At 41.3% G+C, this 25,593-nt stretch overlaps 1 protein-coding gene across 1 annotated transcript in view; it reads left to right on the forward strand.

Moving 5' to 3' along the window:
• FRAS1 (Fraser extracellular matrix complex subunit 1) overlaps window positions 1-25,593 on the forward strand; it is a 508,994-nt gene that overhangs the window by 189,795 nt on the left and 293,606 nt on the right. The window contains exons 3-6 of the mRNA XM_052641724.1: window positions 759-866; window positions 8,973-9,065; window positions 21,390-21,549; window positions 23,987-24,120. Of these exons, the coding sequence (XP_052497684.1) occupies window positions 759-866; window positions 8,973-9,065; window positions 21,390-21,549; window positions 23,987-24,120 (495 nt within the window). The remainder of the gene's footprint in view (window positions 1-758; window positions 867-8,972; window positions 9,066-21,389; window positions 21,550-23,986; window positions 24,121-25,593) is intronic.

The raw sequence follows: 25,593 nt of genomic DNA on the forward strand, positions 1-25,593 counted from the left end.
ATGCAGTGTGTAGGCTTAAGGGTTAGGAAATGATTCACTCTGAGGTTGAGGCTTGAAGAAGTGTGTTGGTTTGCAAGCTCTCTTTGGGAGAGTCAAGGAGAAGAGGGAACCAGGAAGAAGATAAGCTGTGAGGCCAGGAGAAAGGAGGCTGGGGCTGTCCAATGGCTTGAGCATCTAGCGTGGACAGATAGAAGTCTCAGAGCTGTCACATTTGCTGAGGCTAGGGTGAGAGGCAAGGGCCAGGTGATGGGTCTACACGTTATCCTATCAGAGGTAAAGGTGAGCCGTGGAATAGCTGAGTGTGAGCAGATTTAGTACCGAAGAACTGGGAAGTGAAGTGTGAGGTGCTCAAAGTACTCAATGGCAAAAGCTGCTCTTAAGAAGCTGGTTAGTGCTATTCCAAGCATCTCTGGACACACTCTGATGGTTTCTGCTAGTTAGCAGCACAGAGAAACCTCAAGTCAGGGAGCAGCTTGTCCTCCTGAGATTTCAGTCCAATTGATCGTTTTTACTCTGGGAATTGACAGCTCTCTGCTGCATGCCCTTGTCTTTGGCTACGTGGGTTGACTGTGGTGAAATGGATTAGGCTGCTTTTATAGCTTCTCGGGGTTTAATCAGTACCCAGCAAGCTCTGCATGTGCCTATGACTTTCCTTTGCCTTTTAAATGTTCAGGCTGTGGGGCTGTTGATGGCACCACTTCTGTGTGCTCCTACCTTGACTGATCAGTTTTTAACTCAGAGCTTATGCTTCTTCGCAGGATGCCACCATTTGGAAGCCCGATTCATGCCAGAACTGCCGTTGCCATGGTGATATCGTTATCTGCAAACCCGCTGTTTGCAGAAACCCTCAGTGTGCCTTTGAGAAGGTATGGTGTCCTAATTGTTTTCTAAATGTAAAGCTGGGGAAGAGTAGGGTGTTTGCATTTTTTTGGTCATTTGGTTTTGACATCTATTGCAACCTCTAATTGCAAAGTTTAGGAAATACAGGAGACAGTTTTAGCATATCATTTCTAAGAATGTCTTAATTTCTGTGTGTTGGACGTTTACTCTGAATCAGGCACTCAAGGTTAAAACTTAAAGGTCTTACAGTGTTACCCCATTTAAAGTGTTATCCTATTTGAAGTTCTGTGGAGTAGGTATCTATATCCCCACTTTACAGAAATGGAAAGTGTAGCCTGGAGATTTTAGGCAGCTTAATATGATTATGCAGTTAAGAAGCTGCTGTCCAGAGATCTTCCCTGGATCTGACAATTGCCATAGCTACTGATACTAGCCACACCATTTTACAAGCCACTGAATGCCTTGCAAGTCAGGATTGACTTCTCAAAGATGACTTTCTAAAGACATTGTTTATTGTGCTACTGACTGTATCATTGGGCTACGTAGGATCATGAGAGTGAAAGTGAAGTCGCTCAGTCGTGTCCGACTCTTTGGGACCCCATGGACTATAGCCTACCAGCTTCCTCTGTCCATGGGATTTTCCAGGCAATGGTACTGGAGTGGACTGCCATTTCCTTCTCCATAGGATAGACTTTAATCAAGAAATCTCCTGGTATTTAACCAAATGCGTGTGGGACATTTCCTCATTTCCCCTTTATTAAACTGTTTTATTTTTACTTTTTCACTATACGTCTATTCTGTTGGAATTTTTTCTCCCCGGGTACTGACTCTTTTCTTTTTAAAGTAAATCTGCTTACAAACAACAAAAAACTTTATGCTTCAAATTTGAACATTGGAAACTCCCTGGAGAAGACCAATTATTTTCTTTAAAAAGCTTTCTGTCAGTTTCACAAGCACAGTTTATTTTTCTAGAGTTTCCCCTCCCCACTCCATAATAATTATTCTTGAGTCATTATGCCATCTAATGCTAAGAAGGTTCTGTTTATTTCTAACATCGGAGTGAAGTTTCTGTATCCCTTTAATAGTATTCCTAGATTTCTTCTTGGCTATATTTCTGGGAAGCTGAGTATACATTAAATGTTGGCAAATTTGGTAGTATTTTGTTGTCTGTTCTGGGGCTTTCTATTTTATGAACTGAGTACTCCTAAAAGATCTCCATTTTGCTCACTGAGTAACTCATGTCAGAATTTGAGCTGGTTTTATAAGGGCCATGAAGACATGTCCTCCTCCACTTCATGTGAATAATTACAGTTTCATGGAAGAAGCCTTGAATTGAATGTTGGAAGACATAGATGGTGCTACTGAAACCTGGATGTGTTCTCTACCAGGGGTCAACAGGCTAAACCTGGCCTGCTGCATTTTTTGGTTTGACCTGTGAGCAAAGAATGGTTTTTACCTTTTTAAATGGTTGGAACAAACCAACAGAACAGTATTTTGTGATGTGAAATTTATATGAAATCAAGTTTCAGTATCCATAAATAAAGTTTTATTGAAACACAGGCACACTCATTTGTTTAAGTATTACCTATAGCCAGCTGCTTTTTCCTACAATGATAGTTACAGTTGGGGTATAGACCATATGTGACCCCCAAAGGCTAAAATATGTCTGGCCCTTTACAGAAAATATTTCTGACCCTTGTTCTGTACCAAGCATGATTTTGTCCCTTCCTAATTTGCTCATCTCGTGAACTGTCTCTGCAAATGGCAACTCCTTTCTTCCCATTGCTCAGGTCAGAAAATGTAGCATCATCCTCCCCACTTTCTCTTACATCCCATATCCAGTATACTAGCAGATTCCCAGCTTTTCCTTCATAAAACAGTACATTTCAGATGCAACTTCTCTGCTTTTACTTTGGTTTTACTTATTGTCAGTTTTTGCCTGCATCCTTCCAGTGTCCTCTTCACTTGTTTCACTGTTTTTGTACTGGCCTTTTTCACTGTAATCTTGATATAGCAGTTGCGGGGGGGGGATCCTATTAAATTTTAAGTCAGATCATGTTGCTTTTCTCCTGAAGTCCCTCCAATAGCTTTCAGTGGCTTCTCTTCTCACTTTGAGTAACTCCTCACAGTGTCCTTTACAGTGCTGCTGTTGTTGTTTAGTTGTGAAGTCCAACTCTTTGTGACCCATGGACTGTAGCCTCCAGGCTCCTCTGTCCAGGAGATGTTTTAGGCAAGAATACGGGAGTGGGTTATCATTTCCTTCTCCAGGGAATCTTCCTGACCCAGAGACTGAGCCCAGAGAAGCTGCATTGGCAGTCCGTTTCTTTACCACAAGCAAAGCCAGTCCTCCGATCAATTGATTCCTCTCCCTGCTCTTTCTGCTTCAGACACCAAGCCTGCTTGCTATTCCCTGGATTTGTCCAGGGAATGCTTCTGCCAGGCATACTTCTGCCATTAAAGCCTTTGTGCTCTGCTCTTCTCCCTGAAATTCTATCTGGGTCTTCTCGGGTGGCTCAAAGAATATTTTCTGTAGTGGTAAAGAATCCACCTACAGTGAGGGAGACATGAGTTCGATCCCTGGGTCAGGAAGATCCCCTGGAGAAGGAAATGGCAACACACACAGTATTCTTACCTGGAGAATTCCATGGACAGAGGAATCTGGTGGGCTATAGTCAATGGGGTCACAATAGAGTCAAATAAAATTTAGTGACTAAATACCCATCTATCTATCTATCATCTATTCATCTATTTTAATCCTTGACCTTCTCTAAGTCTTGCCTGAATGCCATTCTATTTGAAATTGCAGTTCTTCACCCCTACCACATATTTCCTATTTCTTTTCCATGCTTTATTTTTCTTCTTGGCACTAACTACTGTCTGGACATACCCTAGATTTTACTGAACGTTCCTGTTTACTGCCTCTTTTATTCACTGTATATCCTCAGCACCTACAATTGCACCTGACACATGGTAGGCACTCAATAAATATCTTTTGACTGAATGAATGAATGAGAGATGAAGCTAGAGAGTTGGTAAGTTCAAGGTTATGGAGAGCTTTGTATGCTGTACTGTGGAGCTTGGAATTTTATTTTTAAGTTGGTGGAATACAAATGAAGGTTTTAAGGCATGTGGGTAGGATGGCCCACTTTACTTTTTGAAAAATCTTTCTGGTTTTTCAAAGATAATGCATAATATTGGAGATAAGGAGATCAGTTCAAAGGTTGTGAGAATAATCCAGATGAAAGGGTGAATACCTGAATCAGAGCACTGGTAGTGTAGGAATTAAGAAAGGGCAGAGTTGTCCAGTGGCTAAGACTTCATGCTCCCAGTGCAGGGGGCCTGGGTTTGATCCCTGGTCAGGGATTCCACCTGCAGCAACTAAAGATCATGTGTGCTGCAATTAAGACCCAGTGCAGCCAAATAAATAATAAAAAGAGGAAAGGGTAGATTTGATAAATATTTAAGGAAGAAATTAGCAAAACTGAATGAAGTAGGAGGGAGAGAGAAAGGAAAAGGAAAGATGACTTTCATATTTATGAGTTGATGACTAATTGGTTAGCAGAGTCACAAACTGATATTGAGAATATAGGAGAATGAGGAAAAGAATCCCATCTGGGAACAAAATGATAATTTCAGTTTGGACACATTGAGTTTGAAGTGTTCGTGGAAGAGAAAGGTAGATATGTCCAACAGGCAGCCGGATGTATGACTGTAAAGCTCAGAGGAGAAGCATGTGCTATGCTCAGTCATGTCTGACTCTTTGCAGCCCCACGGTTTGTAGCCCTCCATGCATGGAATTTTCCAGGCAAGAATACTGGAGCAAGTTGCCATCTCCTACTCCAGGGGATCCTCCTGACCCAGGGGCCAAACTCACATCTCCTGGGTCTTCTGCATTGGCAGGTGGATTCTTTACCACTAACACGACCTGGGAAGCCCAGAGTTGGAGATATAATGTGGGTATCAGTAGGAGGAACACAGAAGTGCAAACTTTTAGGATGAGTGATCTCATCCAAAGAGATTGTGTGAAAAAAGAATAGAAGATCAAAGATGGGATTTGTGTAGCACAGTCGTTAAAGAGAAGATGAACATAAGAGAAGAAACTTAGGAAGATTAAGAAGACATGGTCAGAGAGGTAAAGGGTAAGAAATGGTCAGAAGAGAGAAGAATGTTGTGATAGCTAGGAGAATAGAGTGTTTCCAGAAGGAGTTTATATCGACAGTGTTGATCCCATGACAGAGAGAAAGTGTAAGAAAATTTAATCTGTTTCATTGAGTTTGGCAACATGTTGGCCACTGGTGGTCCCTCTGAAGTTGGTGTCAGTGAAGTGGTGGGTGTGGTTGCTGTATTACAGAGGCTTGAGGAGTGGATGGATAGTGGGCCTTGGATGGCCCAGTACAGGCTACTCCTTCAGGGAGCTTCACTGAGAATGGAAGAGAGAAATGGGACATTAGGTGCACACCACTACATCTGTGAAGTTTCTTTGATCCTCCATCCCCAGTCATCAAGCCTCCTGGGTGTTGCCATGTGCTTTGTGCTTGCCCTTATTACTGCCCTTGACCAGACTACAAATGTCTGTGTATTTGTTTGCTTCTTCCTCTAGACTCTTAGCTCCTTGAGAGCAGCAACCCTTCTCTTCAGTCTATGTAGCCCATCAAACAGCACAGTGCATGGCGCACAGAAGATATTTAATCAATATTTGTAAAATGACGAAACAAGGGAAGGAGAGGGATTTTTTTTTGGCTTTGATCTTTCTATGAACTTGATATTACTATGATCATCTTGGGAGGCAAAGGGGAATGACCTTGAAGAGAGAGAGAAATTAAAGATTTGGAGAGTGGGGGGAACAGAATGATAGAACTAGAAAAACCCTTTAAAACTGATTGTTAGGCTTTCTCATTTTATAGACCAAAAAACAGATTTTTTCATTCTTTAGTCACTTGCTCAAACATACAGCACTAGTAAGTGGCACTCCCATGACAAGAACCTTCGTTCCTGGCTCGTGAGTCAATGTAATTTCTACTCCATCGTGTTTTCCCTTGAGTTTCTCAGGGGCGTATGTTGCTTTACACATCTGATGGGTAGACCTACATGAGCTCACGGCACAAGCTAATGAATCACCATTGTCAGTCAGTCAGGTCAGTTGCTCAGTCGTGTCCGACTCTTTGCGACCCCATGGACTGCAGCATGCTGGGCTTCCCTGTCCATCACTAACTCCTGGAGCCTACTCAAACTCATGTCCATCGAGTTGGTGATGCCATCCAACCATCTCATCCTCCGTCATCCCCTTCGCCTGCCTTCAATCTTTCTTAGTATCAGGGTCTTTTCCAAGGAGTCAGTTCTTCAAATCAGGTGACCAGAGTATTGGAGTTTCATCTTCAGCATCTGTCCTTCCAATGAATATTCGGGACAGATTTCCTTTAGGATGGACTGGTTTGATCTCCTTGCTGTCCAAGGGACTCTCAAGAGTCTTCTCCAACATCATAGTTCAAAAGCATCAATTCTTCGGTGCCATTGTACTCTAAGCTAAATTATTATTGTTATTAATAGTACCTTGGATTCCTATCATTTTTTAAAAAATTTAAAAATCTATTTTGCCGTTTATGTTTTGCTCCTGAATTAACTGGAAATAACCTAATGTCAATTGCATTTCTGTTTAATATTCGTATCTCTCTCTCTAGCATCTAGTTTTCATATCATTGTATATAATAGATTCTGTATTCTTATCCTGTATCCATATAGAATAGCTAGCTACAGAGTCAAAGAAAAAGGTCAGAGAGAGACAGACAGATATGAGAAAAACTGAAGGAATGAGAACAGAGGCTTTCAGAATATTGACTGTCTAGCCTGGAGCCAACCTTCAGGATTTCTGAAAAACGTATATACAGAGAGGACAGTGCCATGAAAAAGGGTACTGTATTATTAATGCATGGAGAGATTTTTGGCTGCAAACTTCAATGCAGAGTATTTACCTAATCAAGTTGTTGTGATAAATTACATATATACATGTACATATACATATGTATCACATGCTTAGAAGAGTACCTGGCTATTCTAAGTACTCTGTTTTAGCTGTGATTATCCCATGATCATCATTATTGTTAGTTGGTTCCTCTAGATCCTAGGCAAGCAATCTTCATTGGTATCTTGTGCCCAAGCCACCACTTCCTAAGCTCCCAGTGCAAAGCCTACAGGGCAATAGGCTTATGTGTTCCATGCATCCCACAACTTGGGCAGCTATGCATGGTTACAGGCTAAGGTAGCAAGAATTCCCAGTCTTTTGTTCTCCAAGTCCTACATGCAAACTCTTTGCTCCTCCTTTAGCCCCAAATCATCTCTTTTGGGTTCCCGCAGAAAGTCAATAGGTCAACACTCAAAATAGGGAACATCTACTCACAAATAAAGAATATTATATTCATAAAATGAGTTTTGAGGGGCAAATCTGAGGATAGATATATAAACATATAAATCAAATCTGATATATAAATCAAAGACAGCTAACTTGGGGCATAAAATATCCCTGGAAGTCTTCCATCTTGCCTGCCTTTCTCTCTGCTTCCATATTAGCATATAAGCAACACTTGGATTATCTCATTTTTAATCTATATGCTCAGTGGAATTTAGGTTAATATATTTTCTATATTTACTGTCTCAGTGGAAGTTAGATAAGTATAGGTTCTACTTGGGGTTCAGAGGGCACTTTTGTGAGTAGTCGTTAATGTTGCACTGTATATACAATTTTATGAAATTCCATGCCATATGTTTTATCCTTTATTAAGCAAATAAGAAATTGTTGATCACTGTTACTCGTGTATTTATCTGTCTAGTGGATTAACAGTTGTGAAATCATAGTTTTATTCTCCACCCACTTTATTGGGTGGAGAATACATGTATTGTAGATGTAGTTATATTTGTAATTGTTGTATGTACAATTAACATTCTCTTGTAGGTACAATTCTTTTCAATGGCCACAGCCCCAAGTAGCAGAGAAATATTAAAACATATGTAATGTTTAGAGTCTATCAGCTGAATTCTTTGTAGACTTTTATTCTGTGGACAGGTCATGATTTCCTGGTTCATTCAGGATCTCTTACCACCATTTTTGATCAAAATCACTAATTCCCTGTTCTGCCACATTTCTAGACTTGAGGAAATGCTAAGTGCAAGAGCAGGATAAATCCGGAGACCTAGAAGGCTATTATTTGGGGGGTCATGCCATGTGGCATGTGGGATCTTCGTTCCCTGACCATGAATTGAACCCGTGACCTCTGCATTGGAAGCACAAACTCTTAACCACTGGACCTCCAGGAAAGTCCCCAGAGGGTCTAGAAGGATCATTAAGCCCCAAAAACCCACATACGTGCCACAGTTTTAATCATCTTAGATAAACAGATCCTTCACAGTGCCTAATAGATGGTTAGTTAACATGTGACAACTTCCCAGTAAATCTTGGGGTATCATATGGATGTCTATTCTCTTGAAAGCATCACGTATTGATAAGAAACACAATTGCAATAGCAGAGGCCTTGCTAAACAATGTAGATCTTTATTGGAGCCCAGGAATTCTAGCCGGATACCAGCAGTACATGTGATACCTCCACAGAGATGCTGTTTCCTCTCCCAGCTCTGTCCTTCCATCACCTGCCCCTTGTGCTTTGCTACTCTGCCCCAGGTAAAAGTCAACATTAGAACGCCAGCTCCCCCTCCACCTGTCTTCCCCTCCTCCCCACAGCCCTCCCATTGCTGGCTCCATAAGACCTCTATAACATGTTAGAAGACCTGCCAGCTCTGTGGCTAACGCCGCCCAAGTCTTCTCTGTTACAGGGAAATACAGCTCTTCTATCACCCCCAACTGCTTTTCTGGTCTGACACTCACATGGAGCATTTCTATATTTCTAGTGAAGAAAATCCTTCATTACATGTGAAAAGATGTAGACCATTTTCAAGGAACCCACTTTCACAACGGGGCTCAGTAGCATTGAGAGAAGCTCATCATGACAGAGAGTCCTTTTTGTTAGTGTATTCTGGTTATCCTGTTTATTGTTGTCACCCGTGGCAACTCATGAGATTCAGTGAATTCGATATGACTGTGTTCACTGCTGCTATTTTACACTGAGCTGCTTTTAAATGTTCAGGGGGAAGTGCTTCAAATACCTGCTAACCAGTGCTGCCCTGAATGTGTGCCAAGGATGCCTGGATCTTGCCATCATGAAAAGAAAATTCATGGGGTAAGTATTTTCTAACCTGTGGTTGATTCCTTGTCTGTAGATCATTGACAAAGGAAAGCTGAATGCTAAACTTGTGTTGACAAGGGAGGATTCTTTTCTCCTTTGTTTGGGCTAGGGAGGACCTCAGGCTTATTTGACTTTCCATGGGCACTTAGGTTTCTTGGATAAGATTAAAACTGTCCTATTTATTTCAGAGGCCCAGGTAAATATTTGCTGATTGAATTTGTGCCTGTCTAAAGGGTAGTCTGAGAATGTTGATGATGAATAAGTTGTAATGCTGAATAATAAAAGGCCACCTTGCCTTTGTGTACCACATAAATTTTTCACTTGATTTTATGAACAACCCTGAGTAGATGACTCCTGTGTTAAAGACGGAAGAGTTGGATTGCAAAGAATGGAAGATTCTGGCCCCATGTATTACCAATAGGTGGTGTAACTTGGCCTAGAGCCCTGGTCTTCTGACTCCTCATTCAGTGTGGAGTTCGTAAACTTCAGCACTATGCACACAATAAGCTTTGTGATGAGGACCATCCTCTTCAGTATAGGATGGTTAGCATCATCTCTAGCCTCTCTGTATCCATCACCTGTTAGTAGCCTCTGCAGTCCTGACAACCAGAACTGTCTGTAGGTGTGGCTGTCTTTCCCCTGGGGAGAGGGGCAAAATGAAAATGCCTACTTCCCTCATTTAGAACCACAGTGCATGCATGCTAAGTTGATTCAATCATGTCTGACTCTGTGCAACCGTATGGACTGTAGCCTGCCAGGCTCCTCTGTCCATAAGATTCTCCAGGGGAGAATGCCCTCCTCCAGGGGATCTTCCTGACTCAGGGATCAAACTCAAGTCTCTTAAGTTTCCTGCATTGGCAGGAGGGTTCTTTACCACTGGGGCTACCTGGGAAGCCCAAAGCACCACAATACTAGGAATCAACCCTCAAGTTCTTTTATTACACTTTCTCATTCCAGATCCTGCAGGATTAGCTTAGAGATATTAAATACTGGTTTAAAAGGACCATTGCAAGGACTATAATAGAAATTTTGAAAATGGTGGCTACAGTTCATCTCCATTCATGCTGGCATACTTCCCTGAGGCAGCAGGTGAAGCTGAGTGTGATAGAAAGACACTCTTTGCTTTAATCTTCATCTTCCACCTCATACAAAACTTTCTCCAAGTTAGTGTCTCTACCCTTTCAGCAGAGAGCATAGGTTAGCCAGAATTGATATACCTAGTCTTGGCTGCTATTCAGGGTGCATACCTAAAACTCTGCGGGGACAGTGCACATTCCCCTGGGACAGGATCACCTCACTTAGCCACTGGCTGCACATCACCCGAGGAAGCCAGTCTTTCACGTCAGCACAGAGTGCTGCCGAATAATAGCATGGTGTGTGATCCGAATGGTAGGGTCTGTGTCTTCATACCATGTGTCACCCGGTGCTGCTTGATTTGGGGCTTCCCTGGTGGGCTCAGCAGTAAAGAATCTGCTTGTAGTGCAGGAGATGCGGGTTCGATCCATGGGTGGCAAAGATCTCCGGAGGAGGGCATGGAAACCCACACCAGTGTTCTTGCCTGGAGAATTCCAAGGACAGAGGAGCCTGGTGGGCTACAGTCCATAGGGTCACAAAGAGTTGAACATGACTGAAGCAGCTGAGCATGCATGCATGCAATTCAGTGTTATGTAGGGTGGTGGAAACCACGCTAGAGGACCTCCTGTGAAATGGAAGGTGTGCAGGGCAGGCTGGTGTTGGAATTAACGAAAGTTCATAATGATTGGAACAGGTGTATGGATCAAGGTCAAAACTCCCAAGCTGAACTTTTCAAGTGAGGGAGCCCTAGGATGTAAAATAAGTCCAGGATCTGGAGGACCAGCAAACATCTCAAGTAAGGGGGTATCAGGGACTTGGGACAGCGGAGCTCAATGACTCTCTGCATAGCCTCTCTAATGACACTTGTCATTTGCATGCTTGTCTTCTGTTCTTGCACTTGTGAGATCTTCTTTTCTTGATTTAAGATTTCTGAGAACATTGACAATATTTTGTCTACCTTCACAGTGATCTTCCTTACCCCCAGCCTAACCTGACTCTTGGCACTGAACTTTTCCCAGAGTAGGTGCTCAATAAACATCAGGACTCAAGCAATGAGTAAATCCTGCTCCAGCTTATCCATATCCTTGTCCCATGGGCATGTTAATCTTTGACCACCTGACCTGTTTGGCGGGTGGCTCAAGGACCGCAGATCTGCAGATGGGTTAGTTAGAAATCTGCTTGACCTTCTACTTTTTCAGGAAGAGTTTTGAAAGTCCTTCTTCTCCCCGCCTCCCTTGCAATTCACCCCTCTCTTCTAACACAGCACACGGAAAGCTCTAAACTGGGTAAGACAGCGTGCATGCTTGTTTCCCCATATGCAACTTTCAGAATCTACTCCCCCGGAAAGTGTTATAATTATATTTCTGCAACTTAATGTAACTGAGAAGAAGGCTAGATTTCAGGAACTGTAGTTTGAAGGAGAAAAACAAATCCCTAGTGGTCTACTTCTCCAAATAGAAATAGAACGGCTTTTTTAAAGTTGAGATAAAATCCTCTACTTTCAGTCTTAATCAATTTAAAATGATCATGTTTCTTGTCTTTCTCTTCTTTCCTCTCTTTCTTCACCTTTTTAGATGCTTGCCAAATCCTTCTTAATGTTATTCATTTCCTTGAGTGGGTTAAATGCTTGTCTGTGTTGGGTCTGAATCTCCCCTTGTCGCTTGCATCACTAGCATTGTTCCTGAATCTTGGAGCCTTTTCTGTTTTGCTCCCTTGGCTTCTTTTAGAAAGCAGTTTCCAGAGCACTGCTTCTCCTGTTGAACGTTGGTAATCCTCTCTTTAGCCTCTGGCTTGCATCCCATAGGGCAGGTTATGGAGTCTCTCTCCCTGTAGATATAAAATAGCCTGATGTTTTGAGAGCTTTGCAGTGGTGAAGTGGAAGCTTTCCTCTGAAAGAGAGATTTAGAAGTGGCTTTAGGGTAGAATAAGTGTAGCGGGAAGAGAATCTATTACAGCAGTGCCGTCCCCAGAGAATAGAGTTGAAGGGAAGGAGAATCAAGACTGGGTTGAGCTCAGGGTGGCACGACAAGGCCACCTTTAATGAAACAACTTCGCCTCATGAGGGGACCTCTTTTTCTGGCATCGTGGGCTGGTGTTCCAGCAAGTCCAGACAAGCCCCCGCATCTTCCTTGGAGTGAGAAAAACACTTGAGCCTTTTGGCCGACTCCAGGTTATTTAAGAGTTTTGCATGGGCTTATTACAGTCAGCATTTGGGGAGACTATTTCATCCATGACCTCCCAAAGCTATCCTTTCAAATTAGCTTTTGGATCTCTGCCCAGCCTTGCCAACCAGTTAGGGAGACAAGCCTGAAATATGTTTTCCTAGAGTGTTGGAATGCTTTTTCCCTGGTCTTTTCCCCACAAATTAGCTTGTGAAAGGGAGGAGAAAGGACCTTAACCTCTTTCTTTTCCTCTTTACTAATTTGATCTCAGCACCAGATAATGTCCTGTCTGAGAAGATGGTGCTTGGAGACTCGCTGAAAAAGAAAAGTGGCAGGTGGTAATGCCCCAGTGCCCGCATCTGATTGAGCATAGGAGCGTGGAAGAAGTCTGCTTGCTTTGCCTGGCTGTGAGGCTAAAAGGAGATCTAATTTATGTGTGTGAGGGAAGGGATGAATATTGAATTCTGCAGCCTTGTTTTCATCAAAGTAGAGGATGTAATTACAATATGCACCAAACATCCCCAGATATTTAGTATTCTGGATCTATAACATCATAACAAGAACAAATTATATAAAGAAAAATTATTTTTTTCTTCTGTCTGTAAGCCAGGCAAATACTTTATGACCGTATCTTTCCTTTGGACTTAAGTCAACAGCCAACCCGACTTGTTATTTGGCTGTGCAAAAGAATACGTCTAAGATGTTGTCTGCGGAATGTGCTTTTGCCCAGTGTCAAAGTCTCATGTTTCTGAAAGCTATTAATGATCTTGGGATGGTACAGCTACAACACAGGTCTTATGGGAGCATTGCTTTGTATATACATTATTTCTTGATTTTACAGAGCTTTCTTTGCTGTTAACTGTGCTCATGAAAATTAAAACATTTGTGACTATAGAGAACACAGTGAGATTTAAAAAATATGTTTGTCTATCATCTATTAATATCTGTCCCCTATCTGTCATCTATCTATCTATCCATCTATCTTTCTATCTATCTATCCATCTACCATCTATTTGCCTACTTCTCTATCTACCTATGATCTAGCTGTCTATCAGCATGTATCAAACTCCTTGATCTCTGGTCTCCTTCTGGTGAGAAAGGTGTCACTGATTTAGGAACAGGAGTAGGAGATGAAAGTGAAGGTGACTTTTCTCAGAGAGGTGAGAGTTATTCTTTTCCATCATTCTGTTCAGTTTGGATCACTGTCTGGCTTCTGTGGCTTTGACATCAAGAGTAAAATCACCCTGACAAATGTTCTTTGTTATTCCCATAATTCTCAGGCTTATTGTGAAGGAGAATCTGTTGCTTAAATTTTATGTCTCTTGAGATAGATAATAGAGTCACATCATTGGAGAGCTTGAAGGTACCAAAGAGATGAGCTAATATAGCCCTCTTGCCTTACAGTTGAAAACACTTTGGTGATTGACAGGTTGTTATTATAATTAATTTTTGTGGTCTCAGTCTGAGAGGTGATATGATTGCAAATGTTTGGGAAATAACAGCTAGTGTTTCTCAGTAGTAACAAAAACGAGCTCTTGTTTTAATGTCTGGATGTTTAGAAGCAATCTCTTAACTTTTAGTAGGATAAAGATGTTCACTTCTAATTACCTTATAAGATGCTTTCAAGTTTTACTTATTTAAGATTTATAAATGATTTATTAGATATTTTAAACAGTACTTCTGCTCTCTGATGACAAAGTGAGTGTTAGTTTATTGGTGAAAATGTGGACAAAATATGCAAACAGAAAAAAAATCCACTAGTTATCTCCAACTATGAAAACCACTATTGTTTCCTCAGTTTTTTTGGGGGGGGGGGATGAAGGGGAAATGGTAGTGAATATGGATGGGTAGATTGATAGAGATATGCATGGTTTCACATAATTGTAATTATGCTCTGTGTACAGTTTATGGCTTAATTTTTATATAACATGCAGTAAATAATTCCCCAGCATACTCTTGGAGAATGTGGTTTATTATTTATTTATTTATTATTATTATTAGAATGTAATTTATTCTTTATTATGTGCCCATTATTAGGCTTTTGAGTAGCTTCCAATATTCACTAAAATATTTTCAATTTCACTGTAATGAACAATGAGATGGAATTCTTTGTATTCAAACTCTTTTGTGTGTCATTGATCATTTTCTTCAGATAACTTCTTAAAAGTGAAATTAGTAGGTCAAAGCATCTGAAGAGTTTCAGTGTTGAAGCTGTGACATCTACAGTCATTAAAATTCAATTTTAAGTTGTCTCTGTCTAAAGATAAACGCAGCGGGAATATTACTAATAGTACAGCTTTTTTTCAAGTCTGATTACCTAGGGTAGTTGCCGCCTGGCAGAGTTGTTCCAGGTGCTATCATGAGACAAGTCTCTGCGTAGGAGAGTCCCACTCCACTGGAGCTTTACTGTGAATTTTAAACACTTCTCATATCTGATATTGAAATATATCATTTAATTTTATTAATATTTCTTTGTAGTTAATAAAGTTCTATATTTAAGTTGAATATTCTATAAGCTTGTTGCTATTTTTTTCACTGGGGTTTTATTTCTTTTTTTAAGAAATATAGTCCAGTGTACTTACAATATAGTATTAGTTTCACATGCACAACAAAGTGATTCAATATTTTTATATATCACGAAATGATCACTACTGTGAGTCTAGTTACCATTTGTCACCATGCAAAGTAATTTCAGTATTATTGACTATATTCCTATGCTGTACATTATGTCCCTATGAGTTATTTATTTTATTAGAATAACTGGAAGTTTGTACTTCTTAATCCCCTTTGCCTCTTTCACCATTCTCCCGTACTCCCTCTGCGCTGATGGCCACCTGCTTGTTCTCTGTATCTCTGAGTCCGTTTCTGTTTGGTTTTGTTTATTCTTTTTAGATTCCATATATTAATATAAGTGAAATCATACAGTATTTGTTTTTCTCTATCAAACTTATTTCGCTAAGCATAATTAGCCTCTAGGTCCATCCATGTTTTTGCAAGTGGCAAAATTTCATTTTTTATGGCTGAGTAATATTTGTGTGTGTGTGTGCGTGTGTGTGTGCGCGTATGACATCTTCTTTATCCATTCGTCTCTTGATGGACACTTAGGTTGCTTCCATATCTTGTCATTAATAATGTTCCAATGATATGAACTTTAGCACGCATATATCTTTTTGTATGAGTGTTTTTGTTTTCTTCAGATGAATACCAAAAGTGGAATTATTGAATCATATGGTAGTTTTATTTGTAATTTTCCCTCAAAAGTTAAATCTCCATACTGTTTTCCATAATAACTATATCAACTACATTCCTACCAACATTACATGTAGGTTCCCTTTTCTTTATACCCTTGCCACACTTGTTACTTCTTGTCTTTTTGATAACAGTCATTCTGTCAGGTGTGAGGTAGTATCTCATTGTGGTTTTGATCTGCATTTCCCTCATGACTAGTGGTGCCCTGCATCTTTTCACCATCCTGTTGGCTATCTTTGCATCATTCTTTAGAAAAATGAATATTCAGGTCCTCTGCCCATTTTTTTCATTGGATTTTTAAATATTGAGTTGTATATGTTCTGTACATGTATATGTTTTGGATATTAACCCCATATCAGCTGTATGGTTTACAAATATGTTGGTTTTAAGCTGATAGTCACTTAAGTTTGAACACATTCTAAAAACACGAGATTTTTACTTCCCCTGCAACATGTTTTATGCTTTTAATGTCATATTTTACATTTATTACTCTATCCTTTAACTACAAATTGTAGTTATGGTTGATTTTCCAATTTTTGTTTTTTAAATTTTACTTGCTTTTCAAGTAGTTGATCTTTTGGCTTAACTATGTATATCCCTTTACCAATGAGACTTTTTTTGTTCATATATTTTCTTGTTTCTAGTTATAATCTTTACTTCTAAAGAAGAGCCTTTAGCACTTTTCGTAGGGCCAGTTTAGAGGTGATGGACCCTTAATTTTTGCTTGTCTGGGAAACTCTTTATCTTGCCTTCAATCCTGAATGATAGCCTTGGTATCCAGTATTTTTGGTTATGAGTTTTTTCCTTTCAGTACTTTAAATAAATCACACCACTCCTTTATGTCCTGCCAAGTTTCTGTTGAAAAATAAATTGATAGCCTTATGGGATTTCTCTTGAGTATTATGCATTGTATGCCTCTTGCTGCCTTTAAAATTCTCTATCTTTTGCCGCATTAATTATGATATGTCTTTGCATGGATCTCTTTGGATTTATCTTGTTTGAGGCTATTTCCTTCCCCATGTTAGGGAAATTTACAGCCATTGTTTCTTCAGGTAAGTTATCTGCCCCTTTATTTCTCTCTCCTCCTTCTGAGACCCTGATAATACAAATGTTGGTATGCTTGATACTGTCTTAAATTATCCTCATCTTAAAAAATTCTTTTTTTTTTTTTTTTGCTGTAGTGATTGCGTGATTTCTATTAGTCTTTCAGGTTGCTTATGTATTCTTCCATATCATCTAGTGCTCTTGATACCCTCTAGTGTATTTTTCATTTTAGACATGGTATTCTTCAGTTCTGATTGTTTCCTTTTTATATTTTCTAACTCTTTGTTGAAGTTTTCACTGTTTTCTGCTATTCTTCTCCTAATTTCTATAAGCATCTTTATGATGCTTATAATAGAGAAGTCAAATTTTTGCATTCTTTATCAAGTAATTTACTTACATTTATTTCATTAGAGTTTTTTTACCCTGGAGTTTTATCTCGTTCTTTCCTTTGGAACAGATTGCTTTATGTGCTCATTTCATTCGATTTTCTGTGTCTGTTCCTGTGAATTCAGTGAAACTGTTATCTCTCCTGCTCTTGGAGCTGTGGTCTCGTGTAGAAGTGTTTCCAAGGTAGGTTTCATGTGCTGGGTAGGTTTCATGGCTCTCCTTGGCAGGCCAGTTAGAGGTGGAACAGAAGGGGTGGGGTGGGTTTTAGGGAGAAATATCCATAACCTCAGATATGCAGATGACACCACTCATGGCAGAAAGTGAAGAGGAACTACAAAGCCTCTTGATGAAAGTGAAAGTGGAGAGTGAAAAAGTTGGCTTAAAGCTGAACATTCAGAAAACGAAGATCATGGCATCTGGTCCCATCACTCCATGGGAAATAGATGGGGCAACAGTGGAAACAGTGTCAGACTTTATTGTTTTGGGCTCCAAAATCACTGCAGATGGTGGCTGCAGCAATGAAATTAAAAGATGCTTACTCCTTGGCAGGAAAGTTATGACCAACCTAGACAGCATATTCAAAAGCAGAGGCATTACTTTGCCAGCTAAGGCCCGTCTAGTCAAGGTTTTTCCTGAGGTCATGTATGGATGTGAGAGCTGGACTGTGAAGAAGGCTGAGCGCCGAAGAATTGATGCTTTTGAACTGTGGTGTTGGAGAAGACTCTTGAGAGTCCCTTGGACTGCAAGGAGATCCAACCAGTCCATTCTGAAGGAGATCAGCCCTGGGATTTCTTTGGAGGGAATGATGCTGAAGCTGAAACTCCAGTACTTTGGCCACCTCATGTGAAGAGTTGACTCATTGGAAAAGACTTATGCTGGGAGGGATTGGGGGCAGGAGGAGAAGGGGACGACAGAGGATGAGATGGCTGGATGGCATCACTGACTCGATGGACATGAGTCTGAGTGAACTCCGGGAGTTGGTGATGGACGGGGAGTCCTGGCGTGCTGCAATTCATGGGGTCGCAAAGAGTCGGACACAACTGAGCAACTGAACTGAACTGAACTGAGGCTGGGCTGAGGCATCCCTGGCAAGATGCCTGGAGCTGAAGTGGACACCAGCCATGGCTCTCCTGGGCTGGGTTGGGGTTGCCATATTGGTGGGATGGTTAGAGTTGGAGTGGGCCCAGGCTCGAGGGTGGGCTGGGGCTGCCTTAGCAGGCTGACTAGAATGGCAACTTTTCAAACTGCTGCCTCTGTGCTGGGACTCAGAGAAAGTAAGTTTGTGCCCAAGCCCTTCAAGAGGGAGTCTTGGTTTCCTATAGTTCTCTGGCTTTCATAGATGCCCATCTCATAGGTTTGCACATCTAGTTGTGGGGCCTCATCTTTCCAGAGCAGGTCCCAGGGCTATGGGACCCAGTGCAGAGCTTGAATTCCTCACTCCTTAGGGAGGTCCTCCAAGTTTGTGATATTCCATTCTGCTTTTGGGTTCCCTTCCAGGGGTATGTGTCCCCGCCTACCCATCTTGATGAGGTTTTTTAATTTATATCCTTAATTGTAGAAGAGCTGTTCTGCTAGCCTGCAGGTTTTTCTTAAAGAGAGTTGTTCTATATGTAGTTGCAGTTTTGATGTGTCCACGGGAGGAAGTGAACTTAGAATCTGCCTACTCTATCATTTTGATCTCACCTCCAATCTCTTATTGCTTGTAAATGGTTTTATATATGAGTATAATTCTAATTAATATAATCTGCATTAAAAAATGTTTGTCATTTACCTTTTAAATTTTTCTACAATGTATTCAATATAGTTGCCTTTTAACAGTTTAACTCATCAGAATGTATCAGTTTTTCTCCTACCATTTCTTCCTTTGCTTTTATGCTTGGGCCTTTTAAAGCATAAAGGTCAATTGCCTGCTATGTTTTATTAGCTAACAGTTTATTAGCCAGTTGTGGACTTGCCCATTTATTTATATGCTGTACTAAATTTGAAGTTTTATATTTAATTATAGGAGAAGTAAAAATTGATGGGAGAGGAGTTGGCCTTGGCATCCAGGTCTGTTGCCATGATCACAGGCAGCACATAGGTGTGCAAAGGAGTAGGAAAGCCGTGGACTCATGGGGAAAGGGTTAAGCATCTCCTACGTGCCACTTCCCTTGCTGCCTCTTTAACAACTACCTCATGCAACCTTTACAGTAGCCAAGTGAGTAGGTTATCTTCATACCATTTCAGGTTTCTCTACCAGGAAACTGCAATTTAGAAAGATTAGGTGACACACTCATAGTCCCCAAGGCAGGGAGAACTGAGTTGTGATCCGAGAACACATATACTTCCATGGAAACCTTTGGTTCATCCAACTCAGTACATTCCTTACATTCCTGTCCTCTGGTACTCCCAGTAGGTCCTGGGAAAGTAATCTTTATGATAGTAAGGCAAGGACTTGGTTCCCAAAAATTTAGATGGCTGTGACAACCTATTACTATTATTGTTACAGTAATAACACAGGTTATTAGTAATTCCCAAATGTCAAACTTGGCAGGCTTGCAACCTGGCAGCAATTTGCACAATAAAGGCATAGTGACTTGTTTAGGTAAGACAGAGTTCTTTTGTGTTTGAGAGAGGGTGAATAATTATTCTGGATGCTGGCCTGAGGAGTAGCAAGAGGATGTTTATTTTCCATGCTTCTCAGTGACACAGTTGAAATCCCCAGATTATAGTTAGGTGACTAAGCACCTAGAACGTGGGATGTTCTTAATAGAAGCCTATATATGATTTGTGCGGAATCAGGTTTCATCATATATTACATTTAATACAGGCAGAGGAAGGCACTATCTAAGAAAATGTTACAGGAGGAAACTTTATTGATTAAGCTCACTTTTTCGCATACATCTTTTAAAAGGCCACCGTCATTCCACTCTGCCATTGAGAACATAATATATTTTGACAGCTACTTCCCCAAACAATTGACATATTTGTAGCTTTTTACATTCAAGATTCTCCACTGCCCTCTGAGCTTGGCTTATTTAGATACTTTTGAAAAGTGTTAATTGCTCAGTTGTGTCCGACTCTTCTCACCCTCAGGGACCGTAGCTTGCCAGGCTCTTCTGTCTGTGGGATTTCCAGCAAGAGTACTGGTGTGGGTAGCCATTCTCTTCTCCATGGGATCTTCATCCCAGGGATCGAACCCACGTTTTCTGCATTGCAGGCAGATTTTTCACCATCTGTGCCACCAGAGAAGCCCTTAGATGCTTTTGGTAGTTAGTAAATGTTATGTATCAAAGCATGGATATGTTAGATCGTCAGTACAGTGCCAGCTTTGGGAATGTGGTGTCCTAGCCTAAAGTGGACCAGGGACATTTGGTGTGTGTAGATGGGCGCCCACACCAGGAGTGAGTTGGCTCTACAGTTTGTGGGAGAACTGGTTGGACAGTGCCTCCTGCTGGCTATTCCACCTTCCCTGGAACCATAAGATCTCTGGGATAGGAGAGAGAGAGAAGACTGGCGTCAGGGATAGAGAAGATGGGAGTGTGGACACTTATCAGGGTAAAAGGCAAAAAAAGAAACAATTGGAGTGAGAGCCGCTGAAGATAATGTAGCTAGTGTAAAGAATTCAGTAGGTATGGGTGCATGTGTGCACATTTTACTTTGGTCCTCGCAGAAGTTTTTTAAATAATGGGATTGGGGTGATTTTTCTTTCATTGTTGTGCTTTTTTGGAATTGTCAAACATAAAATCTTCAGGATAAATATTACTCAGCTGTGGAAAGGAACGCATTTGAGTCGGTTCTAATGCGGTGGATGAACCTAGAGCCTATTATACAGAGTGAAGGAAGTTAGAGAAAGATAAATATTGTACATTAACACATATGTATGGAATGATGGTACTGTCAATCCTACGTGCAGGACAGCAAAGGAGACACAGATGTAAAGGACAGACTTTTGGACACAGTGGGAGAAGGAAAGGGTGGGGTGATGTGAGAAAATAACATGGAGAACATATACATTAGCATATGTAAAACAGATGGCCAATGGGCGTTTGGTGTATGGCACGGGGAACCCAAAGCCTGTTGTCTGACAACCTGGAGGGCTGGGGTGGGGAGGACGGTGGATGGAAGGAGAGGGCCACATGTATGCCTGTGGCCGATTCATGTTGATGTATGGCAGAACCCATCACAATATTGTAAATTAATTATCCTTCATTTAAAATAAATAAAATTTTTAAAAAGGAAAATAAAAATCAATTGCTAAATTGGTCTCTGCCTTGGAATATTGCAAACCCTGATTTCAACCTTATAAGCCTAGATCTTTCTTCTGTCTTATCGGAGCTCCGTCATTCACTTCTTTAAGAGAAGGCTTGTTTCAAATGCAAGTCTATGTTCTCACAGTAACCTTCTTTTTCTTTTCACCCAGCACGGGACAGCATGGGCCTCCTCCTCTTGCAGCATGTGCTCTTGCATTCACGGGGAAGTCCGATGTGCCCCCCAACCGTGCCCACCACTGATGTGTGGATACCAGGAGCTGGAATTCATCCCTGAAGGAAGCTGCTGCCCAGTCTGCGTGGGCTCTGGGAGTGAGTATGAGCTTGTAGAGAGAGATCCTCTTTGCCTGTGAGGTTTACCTGGTGACACCTTCTCTTTCTTGCCTCGTGTGTGGCTCAAAGATCCCTGACCCCATTCCTTATTGGAACCAAGTCATAGCCTTGCCCTTGGCAGGAAGTGATGTTGTAAACCATGAGGCTGGAACAAATCCTTAAGCTCCATTCCAAACTCAGGGTGCTGAGGCTCTCTGATTTATTATTTTGTCTTGGCCAGATGCAACCTGTTGTGTTCACAGCTCTTGAGAAGGAAAGGAGGAAGGACCAGATCCTTTGATATGATTCCATAAGGTCCAGGTAGTTCCTACGGCTTTTGGTGGACAGAAGAACAAATATCACTTTTCTGGGTATCAGTAGTATCACAACACTAAGTCTGATGGCTGGTCTTTAAGATTTCATGTTTTTCTCCAAAACACACTGAGCCGGAAGCAGTATTTCATTTGTCTTTATGGTGTCTTTGATGGAGAGATTATGCCTGCCTGTGAACCGAGGCACAGCCCAGCAAGCCAGGCGTGTGCTTCCAGCCTTCTACTTAGAATTCACGCTTGGACCAAGTACCGTTTTATTACATTTTAGAGTTATATATCCCTTTCCATTTTTATAATTAAGTAGCATATACTTCATGACAAATACAAATTATTGTCATTGCTGTATTATATTCTCTCCTGGTGTATAATAGCTCAAATTACTCTTTTTAAGTAGTACCTGGAAGCTACATTGTAATCTTGCCTTTTCTCTTTAAAAAGACTTCTGGCTTCTTTCTGATTCCTAGTTATTCCATTCTGGGCCACCATTTACCCTGGAGAACCATTCTGGGGATTGCAAAGTATGGTAAGGGAATGAGGAAAGTAGAATGCATTCCTCCTGCATTTCAGTTGTCACCCACCAGAAAAAGACAGCCAGCCAACTTGGGGCTGATAAGCCTGCAAGGAAAAATATTCCAACCACAGTGTTTAGGGATTGGGTGGAGGGTGGGCTGTCTGGGTTTGCGGGCTCCTTTCTTACATTTAGGAGAATTTCTGATTGACTCTCCATGAGAAAAATCTATTGGAAACATTTTGCCTGGAGAGATTGGAGGATCAGCCAGCACCAACCCCATAATTTCCTGGGTGCATAATAAAAATGCAGGGCCCTTTGTTCAAAAAGGACTTCCCCAGTGGCTCAGATGGTGAAGCGCCTGCCTACAATGCAGGAGACCCTGGTTCAATCCCTGGGTCAGGAAGATTCCCTAGAGAAGGAAATGGCAACCCACTCCAGTACTCTTGCCTGGAAAATCTCATGGATGGAGGAACCTGGTAGGCTACAGTCCTTGGGGTCACAAAGAGTCAGACATGACTGAATGACTTCACTTCACTTGTTCAAAAAGCAGGGTGGGGAAGCTTTGGTTTTTCTTCCATGATCTTTCTCAGCCTGTCATGTTTTTAATTTGCTGTTAATGTCACCCACCCTTAGGTATGGGGATATTTGCTGGTCGGGTGAGTCCTCCTCAGGCACCCTAGACCCCTCCTGCTACTTGGTGCTTAGGGTGCGTGCACTCCTGAGGCACCTGTACCCAGGTCCCCAATACAGGTAGAGGGTGGCAGCTTTCACTGGGCACAAATTTGGGCTCAGGCTCCTGAGAATCCAGGAAGGAAAGGAGGCAGGGGGAGGTAGGACCATTCATGAACTGAGGCTCCAAACCCCTTGCAGTGCTACCTGTCCCACCAGACTTCACTTAGGAAACTCAGAGAGAAAGTTAAGAACTCCATACAGTGGCTCCAGAGCTATACCCCAAGCCCAGGGTCCCCTAGTTTGCACCGTGCCCCAAAGCACAAGACTGTATGTGACTGCAGTGGTGTAGATGCAGCCGGCCCTGAGATCGTGGCGCAGTTCAGTTCAGTCCCTCAGTCCTGTCTGACTCTTTGTGATCCCACGGACTGCAGCACACCAGGCCTCCCTGTCCATCACCAACTCCCGGAGTTCACCCAAACTCATGTCCATTGCGTTGTAATGCCATCCAACCATCTCATCCTCTGTCGTCGCCTTCTCCTCCTGTCGTCAATCTTTCCCAGCATCAGGGTCTTTTCAAATGAGTCAGCTCTTCACATCAGGTGGCCAAAGTATTGGAGTTTCAGCTTCAGCATCAGTCCTTCCAAAGAACACTCAGTATTGATTTCCTTTAGGATGGACTGGTTGGATCTCCTTGCAGTTCAAGATACTCTCAAGAGTCTTCTCCATCACCACAGTTCAAAAGCATCAATTCTTCAGCACTCAGCTTTCTTTATAGTTTATCTCTCACATCCATATATGACTCCTGGAAAAACCATAGATTTGACTAGACAGACCTTTGTTGGCAAAGTAATGTCTCTGCTTTTTAATATGCTATCTAGGTTGTGCAACACCCTCAGTAACCCTTATTGCTCTAACCTTCCAGAATCCTGTTCCTACGAAGGCCGTGTGTTTCAAGACGGGGAGGACTGGCCATTGAGTCGGTGTGCCAAGTGTGTGTGTAGAAATGGGGTCGCCCAGTGCTTTGCTGCTCAGTGTCCGCCTCTGTTTTGCAGCCAGGTAAGGAAAACAGCCTCAGAAAGGACCCTTCACAGACTGTTGACTTCACTATTTGGGAACCTGGAGTCTCTTCTGAGATGATGGCAGGCAGGCCTTGCAAGTACTGAAAACGAGAAGCAAAAGCTGTTTTATTTTCCTTATAGTTTTGGAGACCACCCCTGAGACATTTCTTTTCCCCTTAACAGCTACAGATAGGCCTAATTACCAGTCATTTAAGCTAATTGTTACATAATGAAACTGAGCCTTCAGGATGCACACAAAGAAGCTGCCAAACTCCAGTTGCAGGTGTTCCAAAAATGTCTAGCTAAACATCTGGAAAATTCAGTAAGAAGATAGGATTGCTGTTGTTTGTCAATATATAAGTACAGACTACTTTTTAAAGACATATAGATGTTTCTTTGAACCTGATTATCCAGATGTACATGATTTAATTCTTAATGGTTCAAATTACCAAAGGAGTTTTTTCTGGGGAGGTTTAAAATAGTGGGAACTTGTTCTTCATTTAAAACTGATCTGAGAAGAGGGTGGGATGTATGGAGAGAGTAACATGGAAACATATATTACCATATATAAAATAGATAGCCAATGGAAATTTGCTGTATGACTCAGGGAACTCAAGCTGGGGCTCTGTGACAGTCTAGAGGCCTGGGATTGGGGGAGGGAAAGTGGGAGGGATGTTTGAGTGGGAGGGGACATGGGTAGACCTCTGGCTGATTCATGTTGATATTTGGTAGAAACCAACACAACACTGTAAAGCAATTATCCTTTAATTAAAAATAAGCTAGTTTACTTATTTTTAAAGTCCTTAAAAAAAAGGACTTTACATAGCCAGAGTTCGACTTCTATAAAAGTGTTTTTTTAAAGTAAAACAAACAAATAAATGGATCAAATTTTCAAAACATGACTCTTTCATACAGATGTGCAGGAGAAAGTCAAATGCAAATAAATTTTGTATCCATGGTATTTTGTAGTTTTTTATTCTTCCAGTAGCTCCCATGGATGTTCCTTGGCAGTTGACAGATAACCATGAAAGGAGCTTGCCTCCAGTTCAAAAATAGCTCATTTTTGATCTGAGAAAAAGCTGGAAGCCAGCATTCAGTTGATACAGAGCAGTACTTTGTGTCAAATAAAACAAAATCAATAACATTGCATATTGTGGCAATTGGGCAATATGTTTAAAGGCAGACAAAAGGCAATTAGGCAAGAAATGCTAAATGCCAAATAAAGGAAAAACATATCTAATTGAAAGACCAGATTGCATTACCCACACTACAGCAAACACTGCACACTTATCACATATCTCCATTCATCATGACGTCTTGTCCTAGCTTTCAGATTGCAAATGAGCTTCTTGGTCGAGTTGCAGAATATCTTACATTTGAAAGATATTGTAGTGTTGGAGCATTTTGACTTACACATCCCAGGGTTTAGTCTTTTATGTAAGAAGCTTAATTAAGCAGTTTGCCACCATTA

This window comes from Budorcas taxicolor, chromosome 6 (genome assembly GCF_023091745.1).
Source record: "Budorcas taxicolor isolate Tak-1 chromosome 6, Takin1.1, whole genome shotgun sequence".
Taxonomy (NCBI): domain Eukaryota; kingdom Metazoa; phylum Chordata; class Mammalia; order Artiodactyla; family Bovidae; genus Budorcas; species Budorcas taxicolor.